This window comes from Rhopilema esculentum, chromosome 6 (assembly GCF_057945365.1).
Source record: "Rhopilema esculentum isolate cy_ngs chromosome 6, ASM5794536v1, whole genome shotgun sequence".
Classification (NCBI taxonomy): Eukaryota; Metazoa; Cnidaria; class Scyphozoa; order Rhizostomeae; family Rhizostomatidae; genus Rhopilema; species Rhopilema esculentum.
The window spans coordinates 8818590-8834772 of NC_142820.1; the positions used below are offsets into that span (position 1 = coordinate 8818590).

Genomic DNA, 16183 nt, shown 5'->3' on the forward strand with positions numbered 1-16183 from the left:
CTGAATTGATCTTTTGACCAACTTCGAAGCAAAATGTGTTGTCTCATCCGGGAACTCTCACTTCCAACGACGTGGCAGAAGACACAGGGGCAATATGTGGAAAACACTTCCGTTGTCAAATCCAAGATGGTGGACTGTTTGACGTGTTAGTTGTGGAGAAAATTTTTGTTAAGCAGCTACACTAAACAAGATTTTATATTTTTTCATATACTTGTTATTGGACAAATTGCCAAATCTTGGAAAATATTAACCTTTAAACTTTATTTGAAAACGGATTATGAACATAAATCAGCAACAAGGAGGGCCTAATCCAGGACAGCCATGGCTGCCTCAGCCTCAGGGTCAAGGACAGAATTACGGTTATCAAGGAGGACCTCCCCAAGCACAAGGAATGAGGCCTGGTATGGCAATGGTACCACCAAAGAGTTCTACTGGGCCTTCAGCGATGCAACAAGTTCCAATGTTTAGTACTCAAAATGGCAACGTTACTCCGCCAGCTTCATTAAATCCAGGGATGAATATGGGCACTGGGCCACCCCAACAACCGATGAATCAGGTAACATTATTTTAAGAGATTTATACAACCATGATGAATCAAAATGATGCTACAACATTCTGTAGCAGTTATAAGACATGCAGTAAAAACAGTGATTGCTCACAGAAAAAAACTATACATCTTTGATTTGTTTGATTGTGTAAGCCCCCATAATAATGTAATATTCAGGACTCCTAGATTTAGATCGGATGATAACAGTTTGATGATGTAGTAAATTCCCAGAGATGTAGTAAATGCCAAATAATTGAACGACATTAATTATTTGTGACAGTGTCCAGATTTTTTTTCGGTCAGTGGTATCATTATATGCAAAGATTTGATATTGCTGATGCTTGCATGAAAACAAAATATATAGCAAAATAGTAAAATAGATTGAATAACATTATTCTCAATTCAAAAATGTTCATACAGGGTTTGAGGAGTACACCAAACATTTATGGTTTGCTAATGGTTTGCTAATGAAGTTTGTACATTTTTCAAGTTTCAGTATGGTATCATAATATGCTAATGAGCTTTTGTTTTGCCAGGTATTTTCCTGTAACCAAGTTCTTTATAGAGCTAATTATGTTGTCAATTTTCTCTTTTATATGCAAAATGTCAGAAGCTTTTTAATTATTTGGAAAATTTGGGTTTTGATATTGGTATTGGGCTTCTGTAATTGTCCCAACCAGCTAGCATTTGATTTTGCCTAACTAGAAAACTAGTTTTAAGAATAAAAACCAATTGAATTGCAGAAGTATTTGAGAAAATATAACAGGTAAATTGAATTGTTTAGCATAAACAACTGAACACATTTGCAGAAGTTTTTCACAACCCATTGTACTTACATTCTTATATCAAATAGGTTATGTAACAAAAACTCAATGATCTATTATCTATTCAATGAGAATATATGTTATAGTGGTTTTAATCTCAACTTAATCTTGATTATAATGGTTATGTTTAAACAAAAATAGGAAAGCTAAAATAAAATGAAAAAAATTACGATAGGTTTGGTTGTGAATATGTTTATTTCTAAAACTTAGGAATTGATTTGGTATGCTCTAGAATGCTTTAAAATATTTGTTGAAATTATTTTGTTATGCAAGATAATGAGCAGAGCAAGGGTTTGTTAGTTATTTATTTTCAATATATTTTGGTTGTATCATTTTTTTATTCATCTTTTATGATTAATTTAGATGAACAAACAAATGGCTAATATGCAGATAAATCAAGCAAGATTTCCTGTCAGCCAAGTAAGTATATATTTGATGAATGTTTATTATTTTTAATTGAAAATGCATCAGGGAAAGAGAAGACTTCTTGTTACTTGGAACTTAACAGAGAGATTTTGAAGACATAGTGTGAATCATTTGAATTTTTCACTTTATTCTTTAGTGTTCTTTATGACCTGGGTAGGACTACCAATTGTTGTAGATTCAGTTTTCACTGATATCAAGTTGAGATGTCCACAATTTTTTTTCATAGACACCACCTGCCAGTCAGCCAGCCCCATTTGATGCTCAAAAAGGTGGCATGCCACAAAACTTTGCTCCTGGATTTAGTACAGCAGGACCAATTCCTAATTCAGCTGGTAATTTTATGAGACCAAGGATGGCAGGTCCACCAGGAACAGCCCCTGGACCACATTCAGGGCCACTGCCTAGGCAGCCATCTGGCCCACCATCTAGACCACCTGGCCCTCTCTCTGGCCCATCATCTGGCCCATCATCTGGTCCATCTTCTGGTCCTCCATCTGGTCTTCCTTTAGGACAATTCTCAAGACCACCTGGAAATATGGGTGGAAATCATCCAGGGATGCCAGGTCAACAGCCTCCCACATCCTATCCAATGGTATGATTTGTCATAGTTTAGTATCATGTTGATATTTAACCCTTGGCTCTGGTTAAGTGTTGTTTCAAGGTGACATAACACTAATAGAGTCAGTTGAACTGAGCAAAAAAAAATTTTAATACATGAAAACCTGCTTGTTGAAAACTGCTTTACTCAAAGTGTAGACTGAAGGGTATGTAATGATTATGGAATTCTGAAAACTGCCTTTTAATGTGTCAAATCAAGAGTTTAAAGAAGTTTCCTGGAAAGAAGCAGGTTTAAAGTGCAATTTTGTTTGTTTTTGTATATTACTGAAAGTACACAGTAAACTCTCAATAACTCTAACCCTCTAATAACTGAAACATTTGCTAAGTCAAACTGATATCCAAGTTACTCTTAGATATGAATGCCTTCCCCTTATTTTTTTCATTTTTGAAGACCCCTCTTCTTCTTAACTCAACCTCCTTGTGACATCTTCAAAACAGTTCAACTGCAATGTCAGAACTTGAAATTTCTTAACAATCATTTTCAACAATCCTGTAACTTTGTTATTTATTGACAAACAATCCAACCATTTTCTTAAGCCATCCTCAAATTTTAGACCAGGCATAAGTCCCTCGATTAATTCAAAACCCTGTCTACACTAAGCTGTGGCTTTTGAGTCATACGTTGCCCCTAAGGTTTGATTGTATTTTTTTGTATCTTCTTTGGCTTGTTTCATCAATATTTCCAAGGCTCTTTATGTGAATATTTCCCAAATACCTACATATCACCCCCCTTGTTTCAAAATTTCTTGTCTATTTGGGCCTGTTCCTTTCTTGTATATAGAGGTGTCCCAAATGCTGGCTGATTTGATGAATAATTGTTTATTCTGTTAACATATTTGTTCTTGTCATTAAGGTTGTCATAATTTGATTGATTTTTTTATATAATTCATGTTTGACAGAAAATAAACACAATTTCCACAAAGAGCTAATTGGCACAGTTTGTCCTGTTCATTCATCTCTTTCAAAGTAAATTCTTGATATTTTCTATAGACAAGCCAGTTTAGTGGTCCACCTGGTCCAACAAATATGATGAGGCAACCCTTTTCAAGCCAAAATGAACAAAATCCAATGTTGTCCTCAAGTAGTCTGTCTGGACCTCCAGTTTCAAGTCAGCCACCAACTGTTGACTCTGGAAGGGGACAAGCTCCAGGGCCATACCAACCAGGACAACAATTTCAAGGACAAGGTAGTGTACCATATCTAATTATTGACAAGCTTTTATCACTTTTCAATGTGTAATGAGCTGAGTAAAAACTAGCTTCATTTTGAAAGTGAACCTCTTTAAGTTGTTCAATTTATGAAAATTAGTATAGCAGGCTAAGAATACTTTTTTGCTCTGAAAATCAGTAGTTAAATTTGGATTGTTAAGTTATTCTTAGCATTTAAAGAGGCACTAATGCAAAAAATTGTAATCATTAAGTGATTTCCCGCATGCATGGAGGTAGGTCTATGTAGATATTTTGTACTTAGTGGGGACAAAATTTTTGTGTCAAACGAGACAAGGCAGAAATATGGGGGTATGATTTTGGTGAAAGCCATGGTGTGAGAAATGGTGCGAGTGTGTGCGAGTGTGTCATAACATAGCAACAAGATTTGCCCGTTATACCGACGAGAAACACCGAATACATTTATTTTCCTTCCACCTCTACTAAAACGGTCCATCCCATCCTCCATCTACCTTTACAAGCAAAAGAAAAAAAAGCAACAGCCACCGATTGAATCAGCTGAGGCAACAAACCCCGAAAAAGAACTGCCAGATGACTTCAAACCTTTTGTTTCTCGCAACAGACAAGAAAAGAAGTAGGATATCAAAAATATGTATCCCAATTTTCAAAGTCTCGAAACTTTTCTTCTACAGCAAGTACAGACAAATGAAAGATTTTTCGGGTACAATGAGCCGCCAACCCGTGGCTCATAAATTATCTTTGAAGTCTTGGGATGGAAGATTTGCGCTAGTGCCTCTTTGAAATCAAGGATAGCTCTCAAAAGGAAATTTTATAACAAACTATTGTTGCTCATAAAATTAACCTTTGTTACAAAGTAAAAGTTATCAAATGTGTCTTACTTACAATCCTGGCCAAAAATAGCTGAGACATTTGAACAAAAAAGGAATTCGCGTATCTTCATATTATATGCGCTGGTGACCTAAACCCCCTTTCCCCCGGGGTCAATGTTGGTTAAGATGGTTACGGAATAAGTGGGGATTGCTACATCAGATACCAATCCAATCTTAACATTGATTTGAAGGGAAGGGGGGCGGGTGATTTGTAAGTAGCTTCCTTTTTTGCAAGTATCTCATCATTTTCGGCCAGGATTGTAGGTACCTCTTTCAGATGCAGCCACAAGATACTACTTGCTATGGAAAAGGTTTTGAGAGGAAAGCTTTATTTTAGAATGCTAACTTGCAGTTTTTAAATGGCTATAAGCTTAGACTACCACTTCATTTTGCAGGTCCAATGATAGGAGGCCAACCACCTGCCACTTCACAACGAATGTATCCTAGCTCACAGTTTTCTGCACCAGTTCCTGGTGCAGGCCCGATGCAACGGCCACCATCTGGCCCAGGTGGTATGCCAGGTGTACCAGGGCAGCCTGGACATGGGGCTGGGCCAATAAGTTCACCTATGCAACAGCCTCCGAAGAGAATAGATCCAGATCAGATGCCCAATCCAGTATGTTCCTTTATTGTAGATAATATAATCCCATTCTAATTAATATTTATTTTGGTTCTTAAAGATAAACAGTATTTTGCATTTTATGCCTCTTAACCCGTCATATGATCAAAATTTATTTAATAGTATATACGAAAATACGTTTTAATGTCAGAATTGTTAAAGTCAGATCTTTTTCCTTCAGATCCAAGTTATGAGTGATGACCAAGATACGTGGCAAAAAGGGTTATTTCAAACTAGCATGCGTGGAAAGTTGCCACCCCTCGTGTCAACAAAATGTAAAGTCCAGGATGATGGTACATTTGCTTTTGTATTCAAAATTTAGCTGTACTGTTTCTGTTAATCGTTTTCCCTGCATTTATTTTAAATTCGTTTGCAGGAAAATTATTCTGCTCTTGTTTGCACAACATTTACTCTTTGTGTTTATTTTTATTTTGAATTATGTTAATGTAAACGGTTCTCTTATTGGTATTAAATTTGTGAAATTTCAGGAAACTGCAGTCCACGCTTCATGAGGTCAACAATGTACAATGTCCCTTGCAACCAAGACATGTTAAAAGAGAGCCAGATACCTTTAGCCATAATTTCCACACCTTTTGCAAAGCTACCCGAAGACGAGGTATATAAGGATTTTTACAATTTGTTCTTTTTTTACACTTTATCTTGCCATTAGGAGACTTTCACTCAGAATCGAGCCTTCTCCAGCCAAAAATTGTGTCAATATTCATTGATTGGTAGATAGTTTATGCTGTGTGTAGTATGATAAAATCTATTTTTGCAAAATTCCACAATTAATGGCATGGCATGAAGTTTTAGATAGGCTGAGGAAGAAAGGAAAACGATGAATAAGAATATGTTTTTATTACCTGTATGCAATGCAAAATTGGTAAAAGCAAATTGACGGTCAATTCCATTAGATAAAGGTTTTAAGAATGGTTGACAATTTGGCTGTAGAGCCCATTTTAAAGATTCCATAATTTGTGCAAGGGTTTTTCTGACTACATCTTGAAAAGAAATACCTTTGATAAATTGTTGTATAGATTCACCTTTATGCTTTTAGTGCACGTAAACATTGTTCATTCTTGGCAACATTGATTTAAGAACATTCGCACCAATGCAGGCATACGCAAGTTTTTCGTAACCTTTGCTTGTAACGGCGCTTATTACTTTCTAGAACAAACTCTACCTTGTTGACAATGGGCCCAGTGGCCCCGTCAGATGCAACCGGTGCAAGGCCTACATGAATCCTTTTATGCAATTTATTGATGGTGGCAGAAGATTTGTCTGTAACATCTGCAGCCATTCATCCGAAGGTTTGTAAAAACTAAGTGAAGTACGTCGAAAAGATTTGAAATGACTTTTGTGTAATAAAACTGTTGCATTAATCCTATCTGTCTTCTCTGCACATTTTTAAGAGGCCTCCTTCGGAGTTTGTTTCTCTCGACACATCTACTGTCTTGTTTCCTAGACCGTTTTTTCCTTAGTTGGATCCGATGCATCTTACGTTTCTATAACCGGAGCAAACCTGCCGCATTTAGGTAAACAACGTCGAAATTGACAATTTATCTTGGTATTAAGATCAAGTTTCTCTTAAACTTAACTTCTTGTTACAGTTCCTCAAGAATATTTCTGTCATTTGGATCACCAAGGAAGACGAGTAGATGTCTACGAAAGAGCAGAACTTTGCTTTGGCTCCTACGAATTCGTTGCAACAACAGATTATTGCAAGGTATTTAGCAATTTTTCTTTATATATTAAATGTGAATATATTTTGCCACAAGTACCATCCTCTCGTGTGCTGTTTTAAGCAAAATTTTTACACTGAGATTATTTACTGTTACTTCATGTCTCTTACTTATTAATTCCTTTATTCATATTTCATATCGTACTCATTCTTTGTTCCCTTAAATATTTATTCATTCCTTGATTTTTTAGTTATCTAGGTCTTACACTATTTGGTCTTTCTAAAAACTTATTCTGACCATTACATTCCATTTTTAGTTTCATTGCCAATATAGTTATTAAATTATAAACTATCTATAGACTATTCTTAGAATATTGTTTTTAATTGTTTTCCTAAACATCTTGCTGTTTCTTTTCACAGGATGAGAAATTTCCCTCGCCTCCTGCTTTTATCTTTATGATTGACGTGTCATATCAAAGCATCCAGTGTGGAATGGTCAAGAGACTGACGAAAGAACTTCATACCATATTGGATAACCTCCCAAAAGAGACTGGCATGGAAGAGAGTCTCATCAAAGTTGGCTTTGTAACATACAGTAGTAGTCTGCATTTTTACAATGTCAAGGTTTGTCATCAATTGTTATTTCTCTATCCTTCTATATTTTCTTGCTATTTTATTTAGTTATTTCCTTAGTTTCAAATTTCATGTAGGCTATGGATGTCTGTTCCAAGGATTTAAGAAAGTTGCCAACACCGTTGTTATCCAGACACAAAAAAGTTGCAAGTTTTTAGCTGCCTCATTTTTATAGAATCATCTTGTAATGAGGGGAGAATAAGAACTCATTTGCATGTTCGTATGACATAACTTTATATACCTGGTATTTAGTACCTCTGCGTTGGTATCTAGAAATGCATCTCGACATGCATATGTATTGCTGTATTTAAGTTTGTTCCTATAAGTAAAAATTGATAAGTAAACTTGATAAATCAATCCATACGTGATAGGTGTTCTATTAAATGGCTTTGGTCTTCAATAATACTAGCTCACTTAAAAATGTTTGCTTTTTTTGCAGTTTGTCTTTAATCACTTATATAAGGTTAATTGTAGCTGAGTGACGTCATATATCTTCCATGCCGCTTGTTAGCTGCTTCTCAGTATCGTTGCGTAAAATCTTTTGCCTTGTCTTTAGGACAACCTGGCCCAACCACAAATGATGGTAGTCTCTGATATCAATGACGTATTTGTCCCACTTGTTGATGGATTCTTAGTCGACGTAAAAAAGGCAAAAGTTATCGTTGATAGGTAAGTGAAGCAGTAGTTTAAATCAGCGTTTCATTATGACTTGCGCTGGTATTTGTAGAATATGCTTATCCAGATCTGTACGACCAATGCAAAACAAATAGCTAATAAATTTTAAGTCCCTTCCAAAGTTGTTTAAAACCTAACAGAATATGGTTGCCTAATAACTGCACTTATATGTTAAGGTGATAACATAGTTGCATGGCGATTGCACTAAGCGTGAAGTAAAGCGCCGAGTTGCTACTTAGCAGACCTATCTAATTCTGTTCTAACAAACGAAGCTATCTAATGTTCCATCAAATAGATTTCTTTTATTCAAAGAAATTTAAATACTTTGAGATGAACGTAAATGTTTCTATGGACAAATATTGCTAGCTTTCATTACCCTTGAATTTTTGGTTATATTTCAGGCATTAAATTTCATTCAAACGCTTTCGCGAATAATTTGTTCACATTTGTTTAATTTTTCCATATATCAACCTCTTTGTACTGTCAGTTTATTTTGATACGCGTAATTACCTTCTGGCAATTAAAGACCATTTCGTTATTAGCCAGTTTTTTGTGTGTCTTCTTTGTTACTAATGAGTTCCCAAAGTTTTTATTCATATCCATGTCGTACATTCCTCTACTCTTTGACTATAAAAACCCTTTTTCTTTCCTTTTTTACTATTTCTATTCCCATATTTATTCTTCTCCAGCTTACTGGATATGATACCGGACTTGTTCAGTGAAACTCGGGAGACTGACGTCATATTAGGACCGGTTGTCCAAGCAGGAATGGAGGCCCTCAAGGTATATCACTTGATCTTTCAAGCTTCTAAATTTTATGGCTGTATACCCAGTATCGGTTTAAAGCTCTAATGCTGAACAAATACAATGGCTATGCGTATCAAAGAACTGAGGAATGAATTTATTTTGACTTTCGCCTTTTTCAACAGGCTGCCAACATATCAGGAAAAGTTTTCATTTTCCACACATCACTACCTATCATGGAGGCACCTGGAAAACTGAGAAACAGAGAGGACCGAAAACTTCTTGGAACTGATAAAGAAAAGGTACAACTCATCGATGTAAAAATTTCGAATTTTTTTGTGAAGTTTCAATGCACTAAAACACATGCTGCGGCAACAACGATGTCAGCTCACATTAAGTGATTGCGAACTCTTCACTGTAAGATCATTTGATTTTATTGCACGAAAATCGTTCTAATGTATAAAAGGCACCGAGTCGGTTAAAACAGACATATGCATGTTTAGCAATAGATCATTTGGAATTATAATTGATGACCGAAATCTGACGACTGCTTAAGTGCCTTCAAGGGAAAGTTTAAATTCATTTTTATTACGTTTTTAATGCTCAATATTTTTATTTCTTCACCCTTCAGACCATACTTGCACCCCAGAGTCAATTTTACACCAACCTAGCAAAGGACTGCGTTTCTAATGGAGTGTCAGTCGACCTCTTCCTCTTCCCAAATTCCTATGTTGATGTTGCTACAATTGGTTTGTTGGCAACTCAAACTGGTGGACAAATATATCGATATTCGTATTTCAAGGTACGTAAAATGTTAAATAGGTATCTTGTCTCTTCCAGGATATAAAGCCTTTTCAATTAAAGTCTCTTTTAAATAAAACTATTGGATTTAAGCGTGGCTATTTTAAAGTATAAAGTAATTTTTTACTTTATCTTGTGTCGATTATTTTCTAAATTTCGGTTTCTAATGCAAGTTATCTAGTAATGCCGTTACTATTGGCCCGGGGGATATTTGGCGCTATAGAATTCCTGTTTTGTTACTATAGTTGTCATTTTATAGGTCTTTATCACCATGTAACCGACAAGCTAATAGTAATCTTCAGTTCGGGTGTCTAGTTAATCTAACCTTTTGTCGTGGTTATATGGATTTTGGGAATGATACTATGCTGCTGTGTTGAGTGAGATGAACTGATATTTCCTATTCATTTGTGTTTCGCCATACTGTTAAAAGTAAGCAATGAATACCGAAATTAGAAATTTTGCAGTCTTTTGACTGCCAGTTTCTGCATTGATGTGTTTTAGTTTGTAATAATTCTTACTAATTGTAGGATGCAACACACGGAAAGCAATTTATTGAGGATCTGAAAAAGAACTTAGAAAGAGATATAGGATTTGATGCAATTATGAGGCTGCGTTGTAGTACGGGTAAGTGGCTCGATAGAAATTTTATAACTTTAAAAGGAAGTTGCGAAGGCCTTTTTTTTTCTTGCTATAGTTTGTTTGTGGAAATTGCGAAGAGGCCTCAATTATTATTCAATGAAAAATCTAAACATCTTTGTGAAAAACCCCATCTTGATAAAAATACTAATTGTTGGAGCTTATCAATGTTATCTCACTATAAAGAGCTGTATAATTTTCTATGGTTTCGATTATTTCTTAATACCAAAATTATCATGAATAAATTGTAAGTAGGGGATTTCATAGTCTTCATTTATTTCGCCGCTAAATTACTTTCTTATTATAGGTTTTCGATGTTAAGTAGCCAAAAGACTGGCATGCTAGCCATAGATTTTGGTTTTTCTCATTACTGAATGATTTATTCTTTCGTTAATAGTGTAGAATGTTTTTAGAGTTTCAGTTTGTCTACAAGGAGAGGCGTTGATTGCTTATTTTTTCAATGTTCATTTTAGGCCTACGACCAGTCGATTTCTATGGCAGTTTTGTTATGAATAACACAACCGATGTTGAACTCGGCGCCATTGACTCTGAGAAGGTTTGTTTATTCTATAATGAATGTGCTTTTTGAGCGTCTTTCAGAAGTTGCCTTTAACTCGTTGACAACTTTTGTATAAACTATCTTTTTGAGCTATATTTAGCCTCAGGCTTCTCACTTATATGCTAGAAACGAGCAAAAAGTACTGAAGAAATATATACACCTGCCCATTTTGCACTTAAGTACTGGCCGCATAAACATTAACAAAAACACAGAGATTGTCAACGGTTACTCTGTATGATTCAAACTGACATCTTGTTAGCTCAACTTTGGTAGGGCTTGTATAAAAATGGGTTTAATTCAGTTTTCTTTGTATAAGCTAAATTATTTTACCTTGGGACAATCATAACCCAGTAAGACAATGGCCTTTTTGCGGTATTATTGCACTATTCGTCAATTATTTGTTTCATTATTTTTTGACAAAAGTGTAAGGTATTTCGCAAGGTTGAAAATGCATTGAATTGTTGTTCGATAAAATTTCTATAAAACATTTATGTTATGCTAAGTCGTTCCTTTTTCTTGAATAGGCAATTGCCATAGAAATCAAACACGATGACAAGATACCCGAAGACGGTGTCGCGTTTATGCAGTGTGCTTTGCTGTATACAAGTGTTTCTGGACAGAGAAGGTTGAGGATACACAATCTTGCATTCAATTGCTGCTCGCAGTTATCTGATCTTTACCGCTGCTGTGAATTGGATGCATTGATGAATTTCCTCATCAAACATTGTGAGTAGTCAAGGTTGATTTTAGTATTGTAGAAACCTTACTCAGCCTCGCTCTTCCTTTTAGCCTCTCTCTCAACACTAGGCCCCAGTCTCTTCCCCTTGATTATGCAAGTGTATTCCTGTTAAAGAAGCCGTTTGACAGTAAACTAGAGTATTTTAATTGAACCCGGGACCGCATAAACAAGAACAGCTTAGCTGGTACTGTGTTATAAGTCATAAGTCAAACAGAATAATTTGAACCAAGATATGAAACTGAGCAATGGTGAGGTGATATTGCAAATAAGAATTTAGGTACCTACCTAAAATGTATGGTTCTTTTCTCAGCAGGTGGTAGGGTTATATAATGTTTAAAGTTTCCCTTTCTATGACAAATTTGCTACGTAACTTTCACGTTTTCGTCGTGTATTAAGTATTTATTTCATTTGTGTTTGCATGTTAATTGCATATTAGCCTTAACCTAGTGACTTTAATATGCAATGGATTTTCCCTAGCTCTAAGGCAAATACTGAACTCCAACCCACAAACCATCAAAGATACTGTTATTCAGAGATGTGCCCACATGCTGTCATGCTACAGACAACATTGTGCAACTCCATCTACATCCGGCCAACTGATTTTGCCAGAATGCATGAAACTACTTCCGCTTTACTTAAACAGCTTGATCAAGTCAGATGTTCTTGCTGGAGGTTTGTGAAACTCTCTTATATTAATCAATTGATTTCGTCATGAATTTGATTCTTCGTTTGCACATGAATGCACTTTTCATCATTGATTGATGTAACTTCTGTGCTGTTTATGTGTCTCATTTAGTGTTTGCCTAGAAGTCACGAAATTCATCATTAAACAGCATATTTCCATTGGTTATTTCGATTTTATCAAAATCTGAAGATTGCTATAGAAAGATTGAGTTGAATCCAAATAATCATAGCCAATGCAAGTTGAATTCGCAGTTTTTCTTATTCTCCTGTTTTCCACCTCTTTAAGCATACATGCCATTATGCTCCCGAAAGGGGTAACGGTAGCTATATCATACTTGTTCATTTAGATTGACTCATCTTATCACTTTCAGGTTCCGAAATGAGTTCAGATGATAGAGCATTTTTGATGCAAGCTGCTTTGTCTATGAACCTGGAGGCATCTGTTCTTTATTTGTACCCCCGTCTCTATCCACTGGTAAGTTTGACCCCTATTGCACAAAAGGAGGGAACTCCAAAACATTCAGTGATTATGTCTCCTTTTTGTTGAATTTGAAAATTTGGACTGTTTTTTATGCTTAGGTTCAGTTTAATTTTTTTGCTGTTCATTTTGCTACAACAAGACTTTCGTAACTACTTTTTACGCTCTATCTATTTGGTATATTCTAGATTACTCAAAATATTTGCTGGAAAGGCCTTAATTTTTTTGAGAATTACTAAAGCCATAGATGTAGGAAGCCTTTAAAAAGATCAGGGGACTTGTAGACAAACAAGGGCACCCTCGTAAGCCCAAAATTGGAACTTTTCCTCAGCTTCGGAAAAGTAGGGAGCACATGCCCCCCTCCCGTGTCTCCCGGTCCCTACATCAGTTATTCAAGGTGCACTTATTGATGGAATTCTTAAGTGCTAGGGATAATGTCTTAGAGGAGCCTTCAGTCTTGTACGTTGCTGTTTCATCACAGCTAACAGTTTGAGCGTGCGGCAACATTATGAATTGACAGTTTTGTTCGGCAGACATTGGCATTTGATCCAACAAATTTGGCATAATATTCATTTGGTATTCAGTTTTTTCAAACCTTCCTTGACTTACTTAAATTTCTAATGACCCATATTTAAGTAGTAGTCTTATACAACTTTGGTAATGAAAACTCCACAGTTTGAATCTTTTTCCTCATCACGTGTATTTGTTTTGTCTCAGCATAATATTGATCTGGACCACGATGCAGAGCTTGTTCCAGACATACTTCGATGCTCAATTGAGCGAATGGAAGACAGCGGAGTCTATCTTCTAGGTAAATAACATAACTCTAATTGATTGTATTTGACCAGCACCTTAAATGATTTTATTGAAAATCCTATGTTATAAAGAATTTGGCATGCAAAAGGAAACAGGTATTATCATATGCTGTGGGGGTAATTTCTTTATGAAATTATTCAAGGATGAAATTTTTGCAAGAAGGTTCAAGTACTCAAAAAGTCAAAAAGTGTTCGAAGCGTATGTTGCGAGAAGGTTTTGTATTGTTTCATGTCAATAAAAATTTCATGATTAAGCTTTATACCTAACATGTTTAAAAAGATTGATAATAAGAAGTTGTAGCAAAGAAAAAATCTTGGAACTTTGACTGTTTTTCAAAAAAGATTTTTCTGTTGCTGTTTTGTGTAACCAGCTGTTTTGTAACTTCCAATGCATTTTTTTGACAGAAAATGGTATTTCGATGTTTATTTGGGTTGGTTTACAAGCTAGCTCAGACATACTCCAGTCATTGTTCAATGCAAACACAATCGGCCAAGTTGATATTGAAATGGTAAGCCAACTGCATTTACTAAACAAACATTTTCTCCAGTTTAAAACTTTTAAGGGTGCAAGAATGAAATTAAATATAAAAGTTAATGAATAATATTGTTTGTAAAGTATTGCCTGTAAAACAAGTTATTTTCTGTAGCAAGATGCTTTTCCGTAATTGGATATAAAAATGGACTTCCATCTTCATGTTGATTGGAAAACACTGTTTGTAAAGCAATTTATAGCAAGGCATTCTTCCATCATTTTCGTCGTGTTCTATCGTGAACAAAAATGACCCAAGTTATTTATTTTTCTCGTTCAGCTTTTCGCGGTTATTTTTCTCGTTTCTCGTTTCTGTTTTTGTAGCGATATATTGTTTAATCTTAGACACAATTGCCAGTGCTAGACACTCCACTTTCAAAACGTGTGCGGGCAGTTATTACCCAGATACAGTCAGAAAGACAGAGATTCCTTAAGGTAAGTAGAAAACTCACGTTCGTCGTCCATTGTGTTCCATGCAGGCCTAAGAAAGTTGCTAGCTGATGCTTTTTATCAACACACCACATTCCAGTGCCCAAATGTGTACGAATTGGGTCTCGATGTTCTATGCTTCGATATTCTTAACTATTATCGATATTGAGACCAAACATATTCTTAAATCATTCTTAACTGACAACATTCCATATAAAAACACAAGTATTTATAGTATACCAGTATTTGCATGAAACTAAAATTTCGTCAAGAGTCGAGCAATTATTTATGAAAATCATTGCTGTTTTAAATTAATATTATAAAATTCAATGGATGGAGTTCAATCTCTGATAAAAACTTTAGATAGCTCAAAAACCGTATAGCTTCATTTAATTTTTTTTTGAATAATTTTGAGCAATTATTAACAGTTCTTATGAAGGTATGTGTTTATACAATGTGTTTATACTTAGAAAAAATGTGTTTATACAATGTTTTGAACTGAAGCTTAGCAGTAGAGTCGTTTACATATATCAATGGAAATTTTGTTTTGAAGGTTCTAACGTGCACTTATTTCTCTTTCCAGCTGAGTATCGTTCGACAGCGTGATAAGCTAGAGCCCTGGCTAAAGCACTACCTGGTTGAAGATAAAGGGTTCCATGCACAACAATTGAGCTATGTCGACTTTTTATGCCATATACATAAAGAAATAAGAAATCTTCTAAATTAGGTAGCTATATTTTAGCTCCTGGGAATAAAATTGTACGTTGCGGATCCAAGAGGCTAAGAATTAAATAAAAGTTCCACTGTTTTGGTAAAGTAGTAGCATACCAATGGAAGAAAAAAAGAGCTGCCTTTCATTGCAGTTTCACCAATCGCTTAGAGCGAGATTTTCGAGAGAATTCATCGTAGTGTTTTAGTTTACTGCTTCATTAAATTTTTGCTTCGAAGTCCCAACTTATTGTCCCGATTTTAAAAGAGAGTTGTCCCCAAGAGCTGCCAACCATAGTCTCTGAACGCAAGAGATCTGGTAAAAATAAGTCCTTTATTCGAGCTTAGACTGTAAATTGTTGCCTCTTCGTAGGAATTATCGTAGGTTTGCCATCTATCCATATTCCCTTTTGAAAATATAGTAATAGAAAATGCCTTAGTTTTTGTCAGCTTGTTATATTTAAGTAAAAGTTATGTTATAAGAAAAGATTTTATGCAGCAAAGGGAAACTTTGATTACCCTAAAGCACAGTTACTGTAAACCTGTTACTTCCAAAGAGTAAAGTTTTTGGTGTTAGTTTACGCAATATTTTTTTAGGCAAGTATTGTTATCTGATAGTCAATGAGGATAGTGGAAAAAACATATGCTTCCCTGCATCATATTTTCAGCGGTTGCCATATCTAGAAGTAATTCAGTCTAGAATCGGTTAAGTAGCAGTGTTGCATAGAAATTGGACCCCAAAGACTCACTTCTTTCAGTGTAATTCATGCAGTCATATATTAAAATTTTCTACGTATCGTTCATGAAATTGTTTTCTGTGACGTAATTGCAAACTATATGAATGAATTTGGTTTTGACAGATTTCACCCGTAGTAGCATAAAGTCAAACTACATTGCAAAATAAATCGTTTTGTCAAAAGTCCGTCTGTTATTTTCTAATGTCTTTTATCTTATACTGTAGAGAGCAGCGTCATCAGTTTAG

The 16183-nt window shown here is 35.3% G+C and overlaps 1 protein-coding gene across 1 annotated transcript; it reads left to right on the forward strand.

The window, feature by feature from the left end:
• Positions 1 to 91: 91 nt before the first annotated feature.
• On the forward strand, positions 92 to 16120 carry LOC135686545 (protein transport protein Sec24C). The gene is made up of 23 exons (XM_065202798.2): positions 92 to 556; positions 1735 to 1791; positions 2024 to 2389; positions 3406 to 3601; positions 4867 to 5087; positions 5272 to 5383; positions 5579 to 5706; positions 6262 to 6400; positions 6701 to 6816; positions 7192 to 7395; positions 7961 to 8073; positions 8769 to 8862; positions 9009 to 9125; positions 9455 to 9625; positions 10152 to 10248; positions 10734 to 10816; positions 11344 to 11545; positions 12036 to 12230; positions 12614 to 12717; positions 13438 to 13531; positions 13941 to 14044; positions 14410 to 14499; positions 15077 to 16120. Exons 1-23 carry the CDS (start codon positions 278 to 280, stop codon positions 15218 to 15220), a joined length of 3426 nt encoding a protein of 1141 aa, XP_065058870.2. The 5' UTR covers positions 92 to 277; the 3' UTR covers positions 15221 to 16120.
• The last annotated feature ends 63 nt before the right edge of the window (positions 16121 to 16183 follow it).